At 40.0% G+C, this 22,573-nt stretch overlaps 2 protein-coding genes across 5 annotated transcripts; one reads left to right on the top strand and one right to left on the bottom strand.

The window, feature by feature from the left end:
- Positions 1-187: 187 nt before the first annotated feature.
- prkaa2 (protein kinase, AMP-activated, alpha 2 catalytic subunit) lies at positions 188-8,467 on the top strand. Of its 3 annotated transcripts, none has more exons than XM_089000605.1 (10): positions 188-411; positions 1,623-1,764; positions 2,216-2,309; positions 2,411-2,555; positions 3,630-3,717; positions 3,877-4,101; positions 5,453-5,615; positions 6,498-6,836; positions 7,482-7,608; positions 8,217-8,467. In XM_089000605.1, the coding sequence occupies exons 1-10, from the start codon at positions 312-314 to the stop codon at positions 8,465-8,467; spliced, it is 1,674 nt and encodes a 557-aa protein (XP_088856731.1). In that variant the 5' UTR covers positions 188-311. The 3 variants fall into 3 exon arrangements, with proteins under 3 accessions (XP_088856731.1, XP_088856732.1, XP_088856733.1); XM_089000607.1 differs by lacking the exon at positions 188-411 and adding an exon at positions 654-670; XM_089000606.1 differs by lacking the exon at positions 1,623-1,764 and having other exon boundaries at positions 282-411.
- A 4,283-nt stretch (positions 8,468-12,750) lies between these two features.
- On the bottom strand, positions 12,751-22,557 carry LOC148896010 (uncharacterized). Of its 2 annotated transcripts, XM_089000603.1 has the most exons (20): positions 22,334-22,557; positions 22,144-22,195; positions 19,851-20,887; positions 19,634-19,746; positions 19,084-19,254; positions 18,712-18,997; positions 18,524-18,621; positions 18,276-18,304; positions 18,141-18,175; positions 17,376-17,550; positions 17,090-17,249; positions 16,883-17,006; positions 15,393-15,427; positions 15,220-15,298; positions 15,112-15,158; positions 14,886-14,955; positions 14,687-14,758; positions 13,759-13,781; positions 13,217-13,250; positions 12,751-12,892 (listed from the first exon to the last, which is right to left on the bottom strand). In XM_089000603.1, exons 2-20 carry the CDS (start codon positions 22,153-22,155, stop codon positions 12,814-12,816), a joined length of 2,679 nt encoding a protein of 892 aa, XP_088856729.1. In that variant the 5' UTR covers positions 22,156-22,195; positions 22,334-22,557; the 3' UTR covers positions 12,751-12,813. The 2 variants fall into 2 exon arrangements, with proteins under 2 accessions (XP_088856729.1, XP_088856730.1); XM_089000604.1 differs by lacking the exon at positions 22,144-22,195.
- Positions 22,558-22,573: the final 16 nt, after the last annotated feature.

Below are 22,573 nucleotides of genomic sequence, written 5' to 3'. Positions count from 1 at the left end.
TTATTATTATTATAGCCTGATATTACGCTTTCGTACGTATGTAAGTGTGTGCGTTTGGCAGGGCTGGAATGGCGGGCGTTTGTTTTTATGTGTACGATGAATTTGCCTTAAAGGCAGCGACGTGAAGGAATGGTGCGTCCGATAATGGTACCTTTAAAGCCGGGAGAGGCGGGGTCACCCGTGAAGCGCCGTCTTCCCTGAGCAAAGATACGAAGCGCCCCTCCCTCAGCGCGCCCCGCTCATACACAGGCAAGCACCGCCACCCACTCGGTAACGCAGCATATTCTCCAACCATCGCCGAACGGAGAAAGATGGCAGAGCGTCAACAACAGAAGCACGAAGGCAGGGTAAAGATCGGCCATTACATCCTCGGTGACACGCTTGGAGTGGGTACTTTCGGAAAAGTAAAGAGTTAAGTCATGTTCATTAATCGCCTTGTTTATATTTGTGTGTACATGTATTTCGGTTTGGAAGTTGTTGACCCCCCCTTCTCCTCCCCTTTTTGGACGTGTGGAATTCAAGTTAACGATGGTTAGTTGTTTTGCGTATCGGCGCGTAGCAACCTTGGCGACGTAAGAACGCCAGCGCGTAAATGCGCTTTAAGAATTCGCTCTCTTGAAAGTCAAATTATTCCACCAAAACAGACCATCACTCGCTTTCTATGGGGCAGGTGCATTTACTTGTACTGCATAGCATAAACAATGACACGAGTATAGTAGTCGTATTATCAGGTTTAATTATTTGTGTTGTATGCTTTTTTCAGCGCCTCCGTTGCTCTAAAGGGCGCAGTTTTACCTTGTCGTTAACCTTCATTCTGTTTAAAATTAATCGCACAGTCTCGTTTCTAATTTACGCGACTGGCAGTCTAGCGTCTCGCGTTGTTGGTAGCTAAATTAACAATTTAAACGCCTCATAAGTCAAGGGAGAAAAGCCACATAGTACGTTGTAATTACAGAGGGCGTACATTATTCACGTCAGCTAGTTTTGACAACTTGTGACCTTGTGAGTCTCAACTTGACCACTCGCCGAATGTCAATGTAACGAGACATTAATTTCAAACACGGTTGATGCTACAATGCAAATAAAACGTCTGCTCGGTTGTATCGTGTTTAGTAAATACATTGCAGCAAGAAGTACTGCACCCCATTTTGCATGAAATACAAATAAAAGCCGAAAGTGACGCGAGCTGCTTTTTGTGGCATGAATAGTTACGATTACTTCCCTTCCCATTTTGTGCTAATGCTTAATAATTGATGCTTGGAAGTGAAGCTTTTTAGGCACATAAGCACTCTAAAAAGCTGTGCAACAGGTTTCCAAAACAACCCATTAGGAATTCCTCTCCCTATGTGCACCCATAAATGTTCACTTCTAAAACTAAAACGTCCAAATAAATGTTGCAAAATGGTAAAAACAGCATGATCCAGTTTCTTCTAGAACAATGAAAGAATAAATACCAAACCTAAATTAAGATGGATATTAAGAAATATATATTACTCTCCTTACGTCGTTGTGACATTCGGGTCATGCTCATTCACTTATTACAACAAATCACTCTGGAAGAAAAAAATATTATGTCTAATGTGTCTCAAATGTGTATTTTTTTGTATCCTTTGTTTTGTTAGTCGGAGAGCACCAGTTGACGGGTCATAAAGTAGCAGTGAAGATCCTGAACAGGCAAAGGATCCGCAGCCTGGATGTGGTGGGCAAAATTAAACGGGAGATCCAAAATTTGAAACTATTCAGGCACCCGCACATCATTAAACTGTGAGTGACGAATATCAATAATTTGACTGGCCCACTGTTGCTTTTGCTGTGCTCGTTGCTCGTCACATCTGCACCGCACTGGGCTTGCCCCGTGAGGCTCACAGAATGTAGACCAAACGCAGGGCAAGTCAGCTCAAGTTAATATAACGCTCCCCTGCATTGACTAAATCCTCACCAATGTGTCTTGACTACTCTTGTTCAATGTTTTCCTTTAACTTCCTCTCTCTCGCTTTCCCGCTCTCTCCTTCTAGCAAAGTATGTTTCGACAATCTCCGTGTTATTTTTAGGCAACCCTCTGAGGGTCATGCCTCTGTCACACTGGAAGTTATGGCAGATATGCAATACACTATGTATTCACTATGTATACACTATGCACACCCAAACAGGCTTTTACAAGATGCTACCGTTGCCGTTTATCAATGTTTTTATGAAGCACGTGCTTGCGTTTCAGGTACCAAGTGATAAGCACGCCAACAGATTTCTTCATGGTTATGGAATATGTGTCTGGCGGAGAGCTTTTTGACTACATCTGTAAACACGGACGGGTAAGGGTTGATTGTTTTGTTTTTTTTTTCTAAAATGGAATGTTTTTGTTTCTGCTTTTACAAAGATGATACTGACAACAACATTCTCCTTTATCTGTCAGGTGGAGGACACGGAGGCTCGCCGCCTTTTCCAACAGATTATTTCAGCCGTGGACTATTGCCACAGACACATGGTGGTCCATAGAGACCTCAAGCCCGAGAATGTTTTGTTGGATGCTAGCAAGAACGCCAAGATAGCGGATTTTGGTAAGTTTTTTTTGACACCCCATCTTGACGCATATTTTTTTCAGCAAATAACCAAAATTTGCTAATTGACTTTTACTGGAAATCATTTCCTGTATATGTGTCACTGATGTATCGTGACAGGCAGAACAATGAAATGTTACTGTATTTTCCCGTGTATAAGGCGCGCCGGAGTATAAGGCGCACCCCCAATATGGTGTATTTGTAAACTTTTTTTTCCATATACTGTTTAAGGCGCATCGGACTATAAGGCGCACCTTCAATGAATGAAAAAAGTTGTCCAAATATAATATATAAATACAGTATTTTCCAGTGTATAAGGCGCACTAGAGTATAAGGCACACATCCAATGAATGGTCTATTTTCAAACCTTTTCCATATATAAAGGTGCACCGGACTATTAGGCGCACCTTTAATGAATGAAAAAAGTTTTCCAAATATATCAAAATATAAATGTTAGGCAAATATAAGGCATCATATTATGTGGTGCTACAGTAGAGGCTGGGGTTACACACGATTTCTTCTGTAGGGGGAAATGGAGTCGGTAGATGCTGACAGGAGTTCAGAGACCTGTTGTGGCTCAATATTACTTCACATATAAGGCGCACCTGCGGATAAGGCGCTGGGCAATTTTTTTTGAAGAAAATTAAGGCTTTTGGGGTGCGCCTTATAAGCTGAAAAATACAGCATTTTATTAAATGTTAGAAGATAGATTAAATTGTTCAAAACACCTACGCGGGGGGGTCACCTAGAAACGAGCAGGTCTCATATCAGCACTGGCAAAATGCCTTGAGGCCCAGTGTCATATGATAGGAAGGGAACTGGGGGGGTGCGCCGAGGAGGGTGGACCATCTGGGGGGAGGAGGGGGGGTGTTTTGTTGGCAAACTGAAGACGGGCAAGTGGTTGGGAGGAGTGTTAAGGGGGGGGGGGGGGGCGGTCTGGTGTCAGGATGTTAAGCTGAGGCCATGACATGACCCATTAGATTCATTTCATTGATTTAACACAAATCGCTATACTGATTTTCGGTCGGGTATACCGTATATGTTCCATGTTGGTTGTGTTTCTCCGGTTGACAGGTCTCTCAAACATGATGTCCGACGGTGAATTCCTGAGGACGAGCTGTGGTTCGCCCAACTATGCCGCCCCGGAGGTCATCTCGGGAAGGTTTGTCTTGACACCCAAGTTCTCTGATTGCAGTACTTCAGTTTAAAAAAAAAAACAAAAAAACATTATCATACAAGCTGTAATTCACGCTCGCTATCTATGATAGTTCTTTGTATACGTACAATAAATCATAACATAGTTATAACGCCTTGTCATCAGGCTTTACGCAGGCCCAGAGGTGGACATCTGGAGCTGCGGCGTGATCCTGTACGCCCTGCTGTGCGGCACGCTGCCTTTCGACGACGAGCACGTGCCCACGTTGTTCAAAAAGATCCGAGGAGGTGTGTTTTACATCCCAGAGTATCTGACGCGCTCGGTTGCCTCGCTGCTGATGCACATGCTGCAGGTGGACCCGCTCAAGAGGGCCACCATCAAGGACATCAGGTGGGGACTCTAGTATTAGGTGTGAATTTGAGTGTACAGTATTTTATATTATCATTATTATTATTATTTTGTCCTGCTTTATCTCAAACTCCCCTAAAACGGCACCAAAGACCTGGCTAATAGGAAAGTAGTAAAATAACTGCCGTTCATAGTACTTTTCCGGAAGCAAATAAACTGCCAACGATTTATTTTTGAAAATATTGTTGTATACCGTCTTTTCTGGTGTATCAAGGCGCACCCAAAAGCTTGATTTCCTTCAACAGATGACCCTGCGCCTTATATGTGAAGTAATATTGAGCCACAACAGGTCTGGCAACTATTGTCAGCAGCCACCTTCTCCATTTCCCCTTGGAGAAGAAGTGCGTAACCCCAGCCTCTACTGTCGCGCCTTATAATGTGGGTGTACCTTATATTTGGAAAAAAATATATACAGTGATACCTCAGTTTACCAACTTAATTGGTTCCCAGAAAGTGTGTGTAAGTTGAAAAGTTCGTCTTGCAAACATTTATTTCCCATAAGAAACCATTAAAATGAGAATAATCCGTTCCGAGGTCCCCATAAAACATAATTTTCTACGGAATAAGCCTTAATACTACACAAAATATACCTTATTTTATGTATGATAAATGTGCTATTATATTGTAATTAAAGAAATAAACCGTACTGTATAATCAAGTCGGTTTATTTACCTTTGTGATGGTAGTTTTCAATGGATGGTAGCAATGGTCGATTTAGCGTAATGGTACACACAAACGCACACCTCGTCCGTGTTTTTCGATGATCTCCTGCTCGACCGTAATTGTCTTTTGTGTCCTCTTCGGCTTAACACTAGCCTGTGGTGGGGTCTTTTTCGGTCCCATAATAGCAAAAGTACTCCACTCGATAACAAACCACATCGACATTCAAAGAAATGGAGGGGGGTCAAAAACTGGTCTGCCAGCCACTGTGGCGCCGTTCGACCGTTTGGTTTGGTGTTCATCCGCCGAAACCTAGTCTGCCAGCCACCGTGGCGCTGTGTGGTTTGGTTTGTCCGCCGAAAACTAGTTCATTAGCCAAGACTATGCTTGCGAATTTAATGTCCGTGAGGCGAAAAGTTCGTGAGCTAAAGCGTTCGTAAGTTGAGGTATCACTGTATTTATATATTACATATGGAAAACATTTTTTATTCATTGAAAGTGCGCCTTATAGTCGGTGTGCCTTACATATGGAAGAAGTTTTAAAACACACTATACATTGGGGTGCGCCTTATACTCCGGTGCGTCTTATACACCGGAAAATACGGTAAATATATATATTTTTGTCATCAATTCATGCTATAATGAGTCAACTGATTCCATTTCCGCCTCTCAGGGAACACGAGTGGTTCAAACAGGATCTCCCTGGCTATCTGTTTCCTGAGGATCCGTCGTATGACACCACGGTCTTGGACGAGGAGGCCGTGAAAGAAGTGTGCGATAAGTTTGAATGCAACGAGTCCGAGGTGGTCTCCAGCCTCTTCAGCGGTGACCCTCAGGTATGAGCCAATTTCGTTTATATGCCCCTTTCAAAACTCTCAAGGACACTTTACAGTCACAGGATATTTCTTCTGCGGGTGAGCAGCGGCAGCAACACGCACCAGCGTTCACTCAGCGCTTTGTTACATTTTCAGCTATTGTTATCACGCTATTTAAATCAATATGTATGTATTGTATTTTGTAAATCCGCCCCCATTTCAAGCTCAGATAACGCCAGACCCATATAACTTGGGAATTAAGTCTTATTTTTTTGTGATAAAAGAAGAAAGTCTAAGGTTTTCAAATGCTGTATGGAATGTATATGTAGTCCTAAAACTCAATATTCTCTGGGTCCTGCAATTTGAGTGAAAATGACAAAAACCCTGGCACTGGACTGGACACATTTTTGCACATCGTCTGGCAGTGAATGAGTTAAATAAATGAAAGAATAACGGGAATTTTGATTGACATGTAAAAAAAAGAAATTCTAATGAATACAGTCAAATAACATGATAGGAATAAAATAACTAATTAACTAAATAAATAAATAGATGAACAAATTCACAAATAAATACAATACAATATAAATTATCAAACTAATACAACATAATATAATCAAATAGAAATAAAATGGAACTAACACTATAATTAAAAATAAATAAATATACAGTATTAATAATAATAATACATTTAATTTCGGAGCGCCTTTCAAAACTCTCAAGGATACTTTACAGTCACTAGATTTTTTTTGTGTGCGGGTGAGCAGCGGCAGCCATTCGCGCCAGCGTTCACTCTACCCAGAAGTAACACAGCAGCAAAGTTATGAAAGGAAGAGTAAAGGAAAGAAAGGGAAAAAAACTATAAAATAGCATTGTTAAGGTAAGTAGCGTTTGTCCACGCAGGACCAGCTTGCGGTGGCCTATCACCTCATCATCGACAACCGGCGCATCATGACGCAAGCTAGCGAGTTCTACCTGGCCTCCAGTCCACCGCAAGGCTCCTTCATCGAGGAAGGCATGCCGCTGCCGCCGGGGGTTAAGCCGCACCCAGAGCGGATGCCGCCGCTGCTGGCCGACAGCCCCAAAGCACGTTGCCCGCTGGACGCCCTCAACACCACCCGACCTAAGCCGCTCGCCGTCAAAAAAGCCAAGTGGCACCTGGGGATCCGGAGCCAGAGTCGACCTTATGACATCATGGCGGAGGTTTACAGGGCCATGAAGCACCTGGGCTTTGATTGGAAGGTGGGTGGTGGTGCCTCATACTAGTTGAGATACAGACACTCCCCACGTTATGAACGGTCTGAGCGGTCGTTCGTAAGGTGAATTTGCTCGTAAGTTACTTCAGTGTTATATTTTGTGTGGAATGTATGTTCAAGTCAAACACTGAACGGGGAAGTATAAAACAGACGCTCTAACAGTCGTAAAATAGATTTACACCTACTGTAGTATGACCATATATCCTTGGGTCTTCAATAGTAAGCCATTACTGAAGCTGCTAGCACATAATTACTGAATGACGTGCCAGCAGCTATGACTTTTTGTTATGTATCGCGTCCTCCTGAAGCGTCAACTGGGAAGAGGGATTTCCTCCCCGCCCACATACTCTACGCAAAAATGTTCATATGTACCGTTATTCGCAACTCGAATGTTCATACATTGGGGAATGTCTGTATTCTGTTCAAGGGCCACATTTGATTATTATAAAGAACAGATGGGGTGAGGCATGGCGGTGTTAAACTGTGGATAAAATATGTAAAGAAAAATGACCTACCATTAATTTTTAAAAACCGTATAATGTAAAATGTAACCGGTCATATTTGGCGCAGGAGCTGTATTTTGCCCACCCTTAGTCTAACACAATGTTTTATGAATCCCATCGCATGGTAGGTGGTGAATCCGTATCATCTGCGAGTACGCAGGAAAAACCCAGTGACGGGCAACCTGGTAAAAATGAGCCTGCAGCTCTACCAGGTGGACAGCAGATCTTACCTCCTCGACTTCAAGAGCATCGACGGTTGGTGACAGAGACGCCACTCATGCAATGTTAACTTGTCTACTTGCTATGTTGTACTACTTTCATTTCGAGTGGCTTTGTTTAACATGGGAGTTCCTTTGTTTATTATTATTATTATTATTATTAGGAGTAGTAATATTATTATTATTATCATCATCATGATCATTAGTAGTAGTAGTATTAGTAGTAGTAATAGTAGTAGTAGTAGTAGTGGTTTTATTATTATTATTAGTAGTAGTAGTATTAGTATAACTATTATTATTAGTAGTAGCAGTAATAGTATTTTTGGGGTGAAAATTTGAGGAAAGCCCCCTGCCATTTAGGCAGGGTGACACTTGATTAGATCAACCTTTATACATTTCAAAGTGGAGAAATTAAAAAATTACTGAATCAAAGTTATGAAAGAAAGAGGAAAGGAAAAAGAATAAGTAGAAAAGAAAACAAAAGTAAATTTTACAGATTGCTTCTAGTTGACTTTGAATTAATCTCCCTGGTGACTAATTATTGGACAACAGAACGTACAACACGTGCCAAAATTCAGACAGAAAACATTTGGGTTTTTAAAAATGACAAAATGAGACTGACCTTCCTTGTAATGTGCATTCCAGATGACATAGTCGAGGCTGCGGGTTTCAAGTCCGGGTCCTCCACCCCTCAGCGATCCGGCTCGACGGCAGGTCTGTACCGGCCACGCCTCAGCATCGACTCGGCTAGCCACGTAGCAGAAATGTCTCCGCTCAGCTCGTCCCTGCCCGGCTCGCTTTGTGGTAGCTCGCCGACGCTCACCCCCCGCCAGGGTTCGCACACCATGGACTTCTTTGAAATGTGCGCCAGTCTGATCACGACGCTGGCGCGCTGATTGGGGGTGATGCCAGCAAAGCGGAAAGAAGAAGGAGGAAGACAAGTAGTTTGTCAGGGAGAGAGAGCAAATCTTCACTTGACAAGATGGGGAAAGGTTAAAAAAAATACTTGCCTGCTGGAATATCACCGCCTACCGTAATATTTGCTCTGACGCAGATCAGACGTCAATTGTGAGTCTTGAAGGAGCACATAGATGATTCCTTTCTGGATCTATACGGAAAAGGCTGTTGTTCCGTGTACATTATATTTATATCACAATCACACAATGTAGCTAAACAAAGTAAATCACTTTATACATTATTATGATTATAATTATGATTCAAATTGCTACTTATTTTTTTGGGAAAGAGATTATTTTTAGGCATTATGTTACTTTAAAGCGTTTTATGACAATTGAAAAGGATAGTGAAGCTCACATCATAGCCAGACAATAGAATGTACTGCTTGATACTGACCAGTGCTGCGTTTATGACAACATTCATTTTGTATCACAAAAATATAACAGAACCTCCAAAGCCAAACTGAACAAGCAATGTTATAATAATAATAAGAAGAATACATTTCATTTATAAGCGCCTTTCAAAACTCTCAAGGTCGAAGTAACATTTGGGATTGACAAATGACAAGCAGCCCTTTCACTGTAACTGCCTCACGTGTAAAATCAATTTAAATACAAATTAGAGGAAACTCCGACTATTCACGAGATGGAAATTTACGATTAACTCTCACCGTCCTCTTAAGAGGTTTATAATTGTAGATGGCACAAGACAAAAGAAAGCACACGAAAGCTTCTTGAACTCACTTCAGTATCATTACCTGGCACCGTGATGCCACAAGATGGCGGCAAAGTAATATATCAAGCTCCTTCATTTATCATCGGCATTGGTCGATGACCATCGAAGCAGCGTGTCTTCGAGCAGAAATTCCATCCCCAAACTCAGCAGATTTGTGAACGACATGCTGTGAAAATGTGGTGACTCATTGTAGTCTCAGAGTAAAATATAAACAGCTACATGCTAACATTAAGTAACAGTAAAACCCGTGGGGGAATAACGCTATTTTACTGGCACACAAGTGTAAAAATCAGCCCAAAGTTGTGTAAAACACAAAATTATAACAACATAGAATCCAATATTCAGAAACAATAACACTACTGTGACGGGAAAAGAGAAAAAAAAATGAAATAACATTTCAACATGGCTAGCTAGAGGGCCACCATTTTGAAAGAAAGCACTCAAATGAAGAATGAGGAGCATATCATTTTTAACAAGCAGACAAATACAAAAGCAAAGTAGTTGATGCTAAAACATCTTTCTCGCTACAATAAAACATATACTTGAACTGTAAACTATTACACAAGTGTAAAAATTAAATAGTATGAAACCGCTATCACATAACTAGCAAGAAGCTCATATAGCAGGCAAGCAACAGCGTCATTCAGCACACGACTTCACTCCAGATAATCTCGTTTTATTTGTGTTCCGAACTATCCTTTTGACATGGCTGAATTTAGGTCAAAATGTGTACGGTATTTAAAGCTGCTCATCACGACGTGCACAAAATTGCAGACCCGCGATCACAACGGTACATGGCGATTATTCTGGTGGCAAAAGTGAAGCCAACAGGAGAATTGTGAATGGCGAATCGTGAATATACGGGGATTTACTGTAAGTAACTTCAAAAGAAGCACTGTGAGATGGTGTGTATCTGTGCGCGCCATACAAAACTTCCTCCAGCTGCCTTAAACAAATGCAAACATTGTGCGTGTGTATGTGTGTGTGTATACACTGTCTTTGCCTGATTGGGAAGGCCCTAGATTGATCTCTTTATGCATTGCATGGAGTTGCTGTTATCATATTTTGCACTTTAATGAGTATTTATTGAAAATAAAAAAGAATGACAGTAAACAAACATACAAAAATTCCATGTGTTGTGTTTCCATTGATATTTTCACACACTGTGATAGAGAGAAGGTCTCGGGGGGGGGGGGGGGGGGGTGCCTAAATGAAGCGTGGTGTTTAAGGATGATGTGGTTTTAAAATTACCAGTTAGCATCATTCCAAGTCTTTTTTAGATTATAATATATCATATTCAAAATGTCAAAATGGAATGAACATTAGGTACATCTACACAATTGAATTCTGTAGTATCAACTTAAATTCGAACAAAAGGACAAAGTACAGGTAACATCCGACTTACAACCGGGTTCCATTCCAAAGAAATGGTTGTAAGTCAAATGGTCATAAGTCAAAATCCATTCAAAAAAGCGGACGCAGGGTTTATACAACAGGATACTATACAATGTCAATCAGTTGTTTTTAAGCAAAGTTTTATATTGAATACTATTATATACCAAACTGTTTACAGGTAATTTATAAATTACATTAAAGTCTCGTTATATCGATATCGGTTATATTGATAGTACTGCTTATTACGATACTATTTCTATGAACGCAAGGAGAAAATTTACATGCCGCAGGAATGTATATATCGATAGTCCGGTTATATCGATATTTTTTCCGACTCCCGAGAATATCGATATAACGAGACTTTACTGTATATACCTTTTAGTGTTGTTTTTATCATTTTATATGTAATATTATCGATTCTTATTACTGTATACTTGTACCTGTAATGTATACCAACCTGTTCACAGTACAGTTGATTCATACATTTTATACTTACCTGTTGTGTCGGCGCACACACGTTCTGCTGACCTAAATACGCACGGCTTCCCACGCATGCGCGCTGTTGAAAAATCGGTCTCCCTGCTAACGGAGAAGCCAGAACAGGTCGCCCGACACGCGCTCGGACTCAGGCGGACGTCGAAGGAAAAAAGCAGTGTACAGTACTACATGAGATGTTACCGAGATGGTTATCTGTACTGTATAACTACTGTACTGAGTCTAGTCACGCAGCAGATTGCTGTGCAAGAGAGAGAGATGCCGGCTGGCCAGATTTTATGTATTGCCAGATGCTTATGTGTTGCTGTGCCAGCCGTAGAATAAAAAATAAATAAATAAAATAAATGTCTTGCAGTCATGGTCGTAAGTCGTACCGGTCGTGAGTCGGATGTTACCTGTATGATAAAAGTTCGGTCTGTAATTTATTATATTATTGTTAGCGCAAAGGGACAAGAAAACGAGTTTTCCTCTGCCAATGATTTGATGAAATTTGGACGACTGTCCCGGGAGGAAGCCAGCAACAAGTATAATAGCTTGTTATGACGATGATATATGTAAATATAATAGTATTTCCTCATAGATTAATAAAACACTACAAACTAGTAAAGGCTGGATAGGAACCTGCAACTTGAGCAGACGTTTTTTTTTTTTTTTGTCGCTCCTTAAAAGACAACCGACATCACTTTTTTGTTTCCCAACTGACATCCGAAAAACGTTTTATAGCATCTAAAATACCCAAAACACGCAGGCTGATGTTTTTAGTCAAGTGCAAAACACCAATAAAAATGACTTAAGGTGTCCAAAATCTGCCAAAAAAATGAACCCGGAATTGGCCAGTTTCAGAAGGTGCCGCCCCCTTGTTCGTGGCGTCACCCCAAGACCTCTTGCCTTGCTGGAAAATCAAAACAATGGCTTCAGATTCGGAGAATATGCTTTCTTGTTACTCATCCAGTTATGAATATGATTCAAACAGTTCTGAAGAGGAAAGCATACATGTTTACAATCGATTAAATAATTTATTCAGTGTCATTTTGAGGCAATAGGGGGGGAAATGTAGCACTAAAAAAGAGGCAGAAATGGCGACTAAGCTCCATGTAAGGAATTAATCAGCCCATTTCCACAGGCTGATCAATTCCTTACATGGAGCTTTGTCGCCCTCTTCTGCCTCATTTTGGTGCAACACAAAGTTTTCAGACCAAACAAGTACAGCAAAATGCATTGACATGATGGAAGGACTGCTACAATGTGTCCTTTTTTCGGTCAGGGGCGTTCCTTCAGTGACGTAGGGTGAGGACTCGTCACCAACTCAAAAGCAAGACTTCCGGAATATTCAGCGCGAGTCTTAAAACGTAAAATATAGCTATATGCGGTGGAATACGCTCAGTAGAAGTCATTTGAAGACATTTTACAAATTATGGACACAACTTGTCCGGAGACGTCGGTTGTCCTTTAATCCATATTCTGTTTTCAAAATAGCCTGTCATCCAGAAGAAGGTCCACCCTCTTGTTGGTGCACGATTACAAAAAACAACAGAAAAAACAATAATATATAAGGTCCAAAAAGGTGAAGTGTGAAGAATACCACCCCACCTTCCTACTCCCCCCCCAAAAAAAAGACGTACTCAATCCTCAGCGATACCTCAACCGTTCTCTTCTTTTTCTACTTGTTCTTGTCGGCGTAGGGCTCTGGAGGAGGTAAAATGAGCAAATCGGGATGTTCGAAATCCATTGCCTGAGGCCTGCGGAAAAAAAACAAAACCGTTTTTTTTAATGGTTAGACAGGTTTACTTCCAAAATGCAACACATGTTTTAGGACATTTCCTCCTTAGTCTAACAACATACATTCCCGTTTCATATGATGGAAATTGCCATTGACGATTTCCTCTTCATTACCGACGTGATACAACATAGAGAGAGGAAAAATACATGACAACTGAAATTTAAAACTAAACCTTATAGTGAATAATAAGTAACTAATAACAATTGTATCCCTCCCGACAACTTTTATTTATTTTGTCATGCAATAGCCACAAGTGACTTGTGTGTATGCGTGTGTAACTTACTGATGAACGTCATAATGTCTGCCAAGCACAGGCCCTGAAGGGCAAGTAAAAGGTGCGTTAGTTAGCAAGCGACGCCCAACAAATGCCAAGGGGGGAAAATAGATGTTTGTTGACACTGTCAGCCAAGTTATTCATTGATTCTTTCCTCAATGTTTACTTTTGAATAATTTCTGGTAGCTGATTTGATTTTATTAGCTAGGTTAAATGTTAGCTTGGCAAGTACTGTAGGTACAATTTTCAATTATCCGACCATATCGAAACTCACATTTGGAACCTTTACCCCCCCCAAAAAAAAAACAAACAAACAAACAAACAAACAAACACAACAACAACAACAACAACAACAACAAAACGCAACCCAGACTGGAAATCTATGTTTTAAACCATAATCCGAAACAATAATCCAGTTTTGAATCCCTCTTAAACTGAATTCAAGACATAGCTAAAACCTAACTCATCTACTGGTAAAAAAAAGGTCTATTTCTTTGCCTTCCGTGATTTCAGTACATTTAGATAAAAATGATTTTTGAGGTATGACTTACTTGTTTCTTGTTCATTGCTGGTGCTGTAAAAAGAAAGACAAAAAGGTCGTTCGTTTATTGTGATAGATTGTGGCACAATACATTGGATTTTGGCTTTTTTTTTGGTGTGTTGTTTCGTAAAATAGACACTAGATGGCAGTACACCCCCACAGCTTTGCCATATATAGCGAAAATAAAACAAAAAACGACTTTCAGTGGAGTATTTAAATATTTAATGTGTGACTATCTGTGATAAAATATGACGCTATAACTGTTTATTTTTTGTTTCTTTTAGCATTTGAGGGTTATTTATTTTGTGTGAAAAGCGAAATTATTTGTTTTGGGGACATTGTTGAAATGTAAAGCGCGAATGCTATCAAACGCTTCAGCAACAACTACGGCTACAGACTTGTTTAAAATGGCGCCCCTTCGAGGCGAGGGAGAGAATGTTCACGTTCGTCATTCAAATGTGGCGAGAAGCTCGAAGGCAGCCGTGATAATTATTCCAATCTGTTTTCATTAGGTGCAAATGTAATGTCTTAATTGCAAGATAGATAGTTATAAAAAGTAAACACAATGGAGCCTCTCAAGTTATGAACCTCATTTGCTTTGTTTGTCTATCTAGACCTTGAAATCTTCATAAATCGAGGTCACAATTCCTATTGAAATGAATCAAATTGCAATTCATTCCAGTTCCAGACCCAAATAAACATTTACCTTTTTTTTTAAACCAGCATATAGCCAACATGAAATGCAATGCAATTATGTAACAAGGGAAAAGACACTGTTATAAAGAAATTAGTCATGTAAAATGAGAATTGGACCACAGCACAACAAAGTGTCACTGTCATGATCAAATTTTCAGTTCATACGAAAATTTCAAATTGAATAGAGAGCAAACAATGTCTTTGAGGTATGTAGTTGTCGTATTATAATAAATTAAGCCTACCTGGCCGTTGGCTGTAATGAATTGGATGATTGGAAAAACGTAGCCAACTTTCGAAGCGCTTCATTCTTGTTTCTGCTCGACACAAAACATATACGTTGTTAGACAAATTATACACAATAATTTCCCCATTGGACTATCAAATGCTTTCTGATTCTGATAAATCATATGAGTCACTGTAAAAGGAAGCAGTGAGCTTTACTGGACATTGGTGGCGCCAGCGTTCACGTCAATGCGCCCGTGTTGTTGTTTCAGGTCGAGATCCGCATGTGCTTTGAGGGAGACAAAGATATACAGTCAAGACAGACACGGTGAGGTAGGAAATATTCTCCAATTATAAATTCTATTTTACATTGACAATTGAAACCCGTATCCCAAGGCAGCATGACACTAATAAATAGAAATGAGTATACATAAGTGATTGTTACCTATGTCTGGCATGGAGACTGCGTGGTTGTGGCTCTGACTGGTGGAGCTAAAACGGGCGGAAATGAGTCAAAGCAACAACTTTACAAACAACTTTATTGCGACCTTACGTGGGCGCCTGTGGGTACGCCACCGTGGAGGAGAGCGCTTCATCGTCTTCAGCGGTCCATTCCTCACTGTCATCTGAGACTAGAAGACATTAAACTTGTGTCCAGTGACTCTAATGTAAGACATATATGATCGACACAAACAGCAAGAAAAAGAAGAAGAAGAGAACACTTACAGCTCTCGGCTGATAGCGGGTCGTGGTTTGAAGTCCTGATGAGGCGGGAGGGGGAGATGAAATCATGAATCCAACAGATATATGGACATTAGAGTAGTCACAGAATGCAAATTCTTACAAATCTTTTAGACTAATGTAAGTTAGGATGATTAATAACTAAATGTATGTTGACTAAAATACATATTGCCAACCTATAGAAGGCGTGTAGCTTTTGTGGTTTTCAGGCTAAATATAAAGATATTTATTTAGTTTCTTTTTTATGTCTTTATTTTTTTCTGTATTTATTTATATTTCTATATATTTATATCTACAGTAAAGTCTCGTTATATCGATATTCAAGGGAGTCCGAAAAAATATCGATATAACCGGAACTATCGATATATCCGACCCTGTTTGCATGTCATTTTCTCCGTGCGTGCATAGAAATAGTATCGATATAACCGGGACTATCGATATATCCGATATCGATATAACGAGACTTTACTGTATGTATTTATTATTTGTTTATTTATTTATATATTTGTTTATTTATTTATTAGGCTGTCTATTTATTTAGGTCTATGTTTATTTATTCAGCTATTTATTTATGTATCTAACTTTATTTATTTATTTATTTATCAATGTACCTATATTTATTTAATTATTAATCCACCCGCGTATTTATTTATTTATCTATTTATTAATTTATTTATCTATCTCTATTTATTTATTTATCTCTATTTATTTATTTATTCATTTATTTATTTATCAATAATCTCTTTATTTATTTATTCATTCATTCAAATATTTGTGTTTATTTATTTATTTATTTATTTATCAATAATCTGTTTATTTATTTATTCATTCATTCAAATATGTGTATTTATTTATTTATTGATCTCTGTCTATTTATTTATTTATTTATTTATTTATTTATGTATACATGTTTATTTATGCATGTTGAACAGCGACAGTATGTTTGGTTCATTGTTTAGGCAGTGTGCTTTGTTGGCAATTTGTCATTAATATTTTGACATGCATTTTTAATTGTTGACTTACTATGTGAAAAAAAAAATATCAGCAGTATTTTTAATTATTATTCTTTCTTTTTTCCCCTTTGAAAGCTAACAAAGAAAGTTTATTTGGGGGGAATATAACATCTGAAGAAAATTAGTTTGTCTTTTTAAAAATCATCTTTAACGGCCAGACAGCAAATTAACATTATTGAGCAAATGGCATTCACATTACATCAGGGGTCTCAAACCCGCGGCCCGCGGGCCAACTGCGGCCCCCGAAAGAATATTTTGCGGCCCGCCTTGATATGAAAGATTAATGTTAGTGCGGCCCGCATGATTGATATGAATGAAACTTGTGTCTTACGTTTAGCTTGAATAACAATAATAATAATAATAACAATAATAATAATAATAATAATAATAATAATACATTTAATTTCTAAGCGCCTTTCAAGCATAAGTATACAGACGGCTGTTTTCTTTCCTTCCACATACCGACTTCCCAGCGAGATGATATCCGTTTCCACTGGGCTGTTCATATGAATGCTGGATGCTTTCTTTCCTAGCTCCAGCATCTCCTTAATGTCCAGCTCCACGTGGTCCACCGCGACATACCCGTCTAAGGAAAACAAATAACCCCATCAAGACTCCATTTTTTTTTGCGTCAAGAAACGCGCACATGCTAAACGTGGTTCGACTCACAGTTGTTTGTGAGGTCCCTCGCCAACCATTTTCCTTTTGGGCAATTGGTGGTGCGAATGATGCTAATGTTGTCGCCGCTCTGGACGGGGAGATCGTTCTTGCGTCCTTTGGTTGTCACGGTAACCGTTGCCCGGTACATGGCCTCCTCGTTCCCTGTGATCTAAGGAAGATATACACGTGTATGTATTTTCATGGAATAGGCGAAAAGTGGGCATTTGAGCTAAGAAGAAATCCACCTTCCAACCTCCTCATTTCCAGACAGCGTCATGTTCTGCCCTTCTCTCACCTTGAATTTCTTCTTGATCTCATTCTCGCGCTTCTCCCGCTCTTTCTGTTCTTTCTTCTCGCGCTCTTGCTTTTCCTTCAACTCCCTCTTCTCCTTTTCCAACCGTTGTTTCTCTCGCTTCTTCAGCTCCTTGCTATCGGGCCCCTCTGCCACCAACGTGGACTTCTTGTCGCCTCTGTCCACCGCAGTAAATGGAATTTAAGTCAACATGAAATGCAATTAATTTTTCAGGGATTAATTAGTAAAATACACCAATTAACTCATTCACTGCCATTTCAAGATCATGCAACTCCAGATGCATATAATTTCGGAATTAACTCATTTTTCCTGATAAAAGTAGAGTCTTAGGTTTCGTACACAGCATTGAATGTTGATGTAGTCCTAAAACTCAATATTTGGTAGGTCCTTGAATTCGAGTGACAATGACAGAAACATTTTTGCACGTCTGGCAGTGAATGAGTTAAGTAAATGAAAGAATAACAGAAATTTTGCTTGATTTATAATAATAAAGTATAAAAAAAATTGCTAATGAATACAATCGAATAAAATGATAGGGATAAAATAAAAAAAATAAAGTAATTAATAAATTAACAAATACATATGTGCATAGATGAACAAAGAAATTCAGAAATAAAATATAAATTATCAAACTAATACAACATAACAATTTGAATTGAATAGAAATCAAATACAAATAACACTAGAATTAAATATATATATATATATAATGATGGGAACAATCATAAAATAAAACAAGGACCTTACTTTCCAAACCACCCTGTCTTGTTATTGCTTTCGGTCTGCAAAAAATACAGACGGCTTGATTCAGTCTCCATCGTGCAAATATAACATTTTTTTTTTTTTTTTTTTAACAAATCGACAAATAACAAATCGACTTACAGATTCCCGGGTGGCTTCGGCGTACGGATCTGTGATAAAAGAGCCATTGCAGTGATTTCATCATGAATCATTGACACAACTACACCGCACTATAAATTTCTTAACTGAACCGAACATATACTGAGGCTGCAGAACACTTTGATCGTCTTGCTTTTGTTATTATACCCTACACAGATTTAAGACACCTAGCGTACCATTTCACAAAACCTTTACGATCACTCTCTAGTTTGAGTCGTAGGAGTTCTTACTCTTTGGAGGTCCTTTCTTTTTTCTTCCCGTTTCAGTCTTTGCTTTCCGATTAGTTGAGTGAAGGTCATTGTGGTTGTCATTGACGTGAGCTTGATGTCTGCGGAACAATTAGAAAAGATAAAACATTTTGACAAGGAAAAATAAATAAATCACTGTATATCAAAAGAATTTCGATCGTGCATCTTACACTGCGATTGCTTGACCGTCCAGCGAAGTTGGGTAGGAGTCTGCTTGATACGATTGCGTTTGGTCCTGTAATTTGCTGTTAGGGAGTCCTTTGGCGCCAGTTAGCGTAATACCATTGCTGTATAATGGTGGAAAGTTCTTTCCGTCTGTATTATCTGGACCGTTGTACTTCCCGTTTCCCAATTGGGACAGCACCAATTCTTGAGAAGGTACATCAACAGCCCCTCCACCAAAATTTGCCTCATTGGTGGAGGGCATCTCTGGTAATTTGGAAGCCACTGGGATTGCTTTGGTACAACATAAATTGACATTAGACAGATTTTATTAAGTGTTCAAAAGTGAGTACATTTAAATCCCAAATTAATAAACATACTGTTGTATTTTATTGGAGGTGGTGGAGGGTCGAAGTTGGGTGTTTTGATGACGGGTTTGGTAGGCTTCTTTGGAGGAACTTCCAGAGAAGCCTGGTCCAAGGTTAAGTTCCTGGGCTGAGGAGGTAAAACATCCAACAGTTCCGGTACGTCCAACGTTGGAGAAGCTTCCCCTGTGTACAGTTTTTAACCTCATTAATCCCAAATCTCTTGACATTATTTCTTCTGTTAAGATTTACACCTGACGACCGCCTTTCACTATATTAAAGCCTTGAATGGAATGCAGTCAGAGGAAGTTCGGGCACGTCTGCTGTAGGGTAAAACTCATGGGAGTGACGGAATTTGATTTGTGAGGAAACCAAACCAGCTGAGAAAGTTGTTGAGAGGTGATCGCATGCCAAACTTTTGATACGTTCAACCTTTCACCGGATATTGGTAGTCCAACCACGTCCACATGCCGCACGTTTGATTGTCAGCCACTTGACTATATTGTAATGATAACATAGGAGGCCAACTCAAAGCCCGAAAGAACGCAGATTGCTGAGGACTTACCATGATTGTGACTATTGGGCCATGTGGACTGAGAGTCGAAGTCAACGGGTGGGAGGTCTGTGGGCGAAAGGTTGGGGCTTTGAGGTAGGTGGAGATTCTCGCCAAGTGGCATACTGGAAACAGAAGTGTTTGTTTGAGAGTTGAGACCAGAAATGTCAGTCCTAATTCTTAGAATCACTAACATTTGGACATTAACATAGTGATGTGTATTTCTTACTCTGTGTTTAGCTTTCTGGCGGCCTTCTGGAGAGCACTCAGTATCCTGAGGTCTCCGGCATTGGACCTCCTCACTTGACTCATGTCTTCAGCCCTCTCTAGGGCTGAGAGAGCTGTAACTGAACCTGTGAGAGACGATAGAGGATCTTCGGGCGGGGTCGGCGACCTGGACTTCAGCATTGCTTCTATACTTATAGGTCCTACACCGCCCGTAGAGCCATGTCCAGGTTCAGGAGAGGACGACATAATGGAGGAGACTTGAGTTGGTGGGATGGAGATTGTGTGGTAGATGGGTTGAGGGGGTTGCACTCGGCTAATTTTACCTCGATGGTCAAGTATGGAACTGGGAAGGGGAGGAGTTTTTGTTTCCAGAGGCATTTCACTATCGGGAGATGGGAGATAAGGAGCTGGAATATCAGGAACGAAGGTATGGCGTGGGGTGAAGCCAGTAGAAAAGGGCATTGCGACATCCGAATCGGGTGAGGATAATAAGTTTGGCGAAAACATTTGCGTCTCTGGTTTTACGTCATCAAACTCGGGAGGTATGGGGAGGAACGGACCGAGTACCGGACTGTCCAAGGTGGATGCGTCCAATATTGGATTGGATGGAACCTCGTCCAAATGAGTTTTTGCGGCTTTTGACACCAGATCCCCGGTGGTCACCACCTGAGGCTTCTTGTCTTTCTTCACCTTGTGATACAGTGAATTCTCATCCAGCGGCTCCTTGTTCAGTTTTTCTTTGCCAATTTGAAGCCTCACGTCGTTCTTGTCCATCGAGGTTTTCTTGAGGACAGATGTCTTGCTTTCCTTCTTCTCATCCTTAAAGACTACCCTGGGAGCTACCGTGGTCCTTCCGTCCAGTGTCTGGCTGATGGAGGTTAGCAAGGAAGGGCGTGCCCCTGCCGGGAGGTAGTGCCTCGTGGTGGTCGCAGGGGGGACTGTCTTAGGTTTCTCTGGGAGGGTGGGTTTTTTTCCGGGTTCCCTCAACAGGATGTCATTGTCTTGGAATTTAGCCCTCAGGGATTTTAAGTCCATTGTCTGCAGGTGAAAAGATAACTGCAAAATATCAACCTGACTTGCAACAGCTGAAAGCATTGTACTCTTAACGTTGTTTTGATAAGAAAGGGGTGCGCCCCTTCGGCTGACAAAGCTTATCTTGATGTGACTTGTAAACTGTCATGTTTACAAATTAAATGGTCTTTAGGGGAATCAATCCAAAAATGTTCTTTACAACAATATGTTCTGTAGTCTAAAACCGGCATTCGGATTAAATAGTGTTTTAAAAAGATGAGTTCAGCTAGTTTTGTCCATTTCAGGGGTGGCCATTTTGTCACGTGCTGTATACTGAAAATGACATGACGGTTGATCAGGTCTAACATAACGACCAGTCGTGGTTCAACTTCAGACAACAGGCGATCTGTGATTTATTGTCACATAAGTTGTGAGTAACAATGAGATCATTTTCAGTCGACAAAAAGTTGCACCTCGAGATCACTAAATAAATGCGTGGATTTTGCTGCTAAACTCATATTCCACAAAACTAATCTGAATATCTGGTTCAGACTAGGGAAGAGGCATAAAATATATTGTGAAGACATTTTCGGGATTGCCCAATTTTTCAACAAGGGGGAGTCATAACCCTTTTTTTTATGAACAAAAAGAGAAAAATAAAGAACTAGCTTGTCACGTAGCGCTTTAGCTGATGTTATGTTGTGTCGAGATATCCATTTTGCAGCACAGAAATGACTGGCGGTATGTAATTTAAGTCTTAAAATTCTTAAACTATGCAGCCACATTCACCATCCCGACAAATAAAACATATCTTTGCCACCAAAATTATGCGTAAAAAATGCTAATTATCCGCTATAAGCTTAGTGTGATCAATACAATTGATTTGAAGTTGCACAATTGAAATATTCTTTCAAATTTTAAACCAAGCACCCCCTTTAACACTGATTCAGCACACCTCCAGTTCCCTCAAAACGTAATTTGACAACAGAATTCAAATTTGCCACCCAAAACTCAGCACAGATTGCGATCATTGATTTGAAAATGCACATTTTTAACCTGCGCACCCCCTTTAACATCCAGATTGAGATGGCAGATCGCCTGTCCCATGCGTACACTCTGAAAAAATAACCACGTGACAAGACAGAAAAAAAATAATTAAATCATGTCAGACATGTTTTTGATTTTACAGTGTAAACACGCCACGGTTTGGAACTATTTCATTTCGAGCATAAAAATTAATAAGAGTGTATAGGAACCTATATCAAAATATTTTAAACACACACCCTCTTAAACATCCAAACCGTGGTGGCGTACCGCCTCTCTCTTGCACACACCCTAGAAAAAAAATGATCGAAACATATTTACTATAATTTTAAGCTTCATTTGAGACTGGGTCAGATCAAAAAATGGACAAATTATCTCGTACATTTACGGTGTCGGGAGTCCGTGAGGACGGATTGTGAAATAACTCACCTGAGTCATCGTATTTTGAGGTCCTTCCGAAGTACACACGACCAGTCTGTACGTTTATCCTCTCATGTTCATTGTTGGCCCAACATATTATCGATTAAAAGTGAAAACCATCAGAAAAATTCTCTCATTCACATTTAAGATCGTTCTCGTGGCTGAATGAAGATAAGTAGAAAACACACACACACACACCAAAAGCAGTCCTATCCCGTCCGACGGGTCTGCTGAAGGACAAATTCTCGA

Source organism: Hippocampus bargibanti, linkage group LG07 (genome assembly GCF_051943395.1).
Source record: "Hippocampus bargibanti isolate YZ-2025 linkage group LG07, ASM5194339v1, whole genome shotgun sequence".
Taxonomy (NCBI): domain Eukaryota; kingdom Metazoa; phylum Chordata; class Actinopteri; order Syngnathiformes; family Syngnathidae; genus Hippocampus; species Hippocampus bargibanti.
Note: the sequence above shows the minus strand (reverse complement) of the source record. Positions and strands in the feature narration are given on the sequence as shown.

What these genes read in the sequence shown, in the direction of transcription:
- prkaa2 (XM_089000605.1), top strand. Translation starts at nt 312, where the DNA reads ATGGCAGAGCGTCAACAACAGAAGCACGAAGGCAGGGTAAAGATCGGC. An exon ending in CGCCAAGATAGCGGATTTTG is followed by an intron (nt 2,556 to 3,629) that starts GTAAGTTTTTTT and finishes TCCGGTTGACAG; the next exon opens with GTCTCTCAAACATGATGTCC. An exon ending in ACCTGGGCTTTGATTGGAAG is followed by an intron (nt 6,837 to 7,481) that starts GTGGGTGGTGGT and finishes ATCGCATGGTAG; the next exon opens with GTGGTGAATCCGTATCATCT.
- LOC148896010 (XM_089000603.1), bottom strand. An exon ending in ACCTCCAATAAAATACAACA is followed by an intron (nt 18,998 to 19,083) that starts GTATGTTTATTA and finishes GTTGTACCAAAG; the next exon opens with CAATCCCAGTGGCTTCCAAA. An exon ending in CCGAAGCCACCCGGGAATCT is followed by an intron (nt 18,176 to 18,275) that starts GTAAGTCGATTT and finishes TATTTTTTGCAG; the next exon opens with ACCGAAAGCAATAACAAGAC.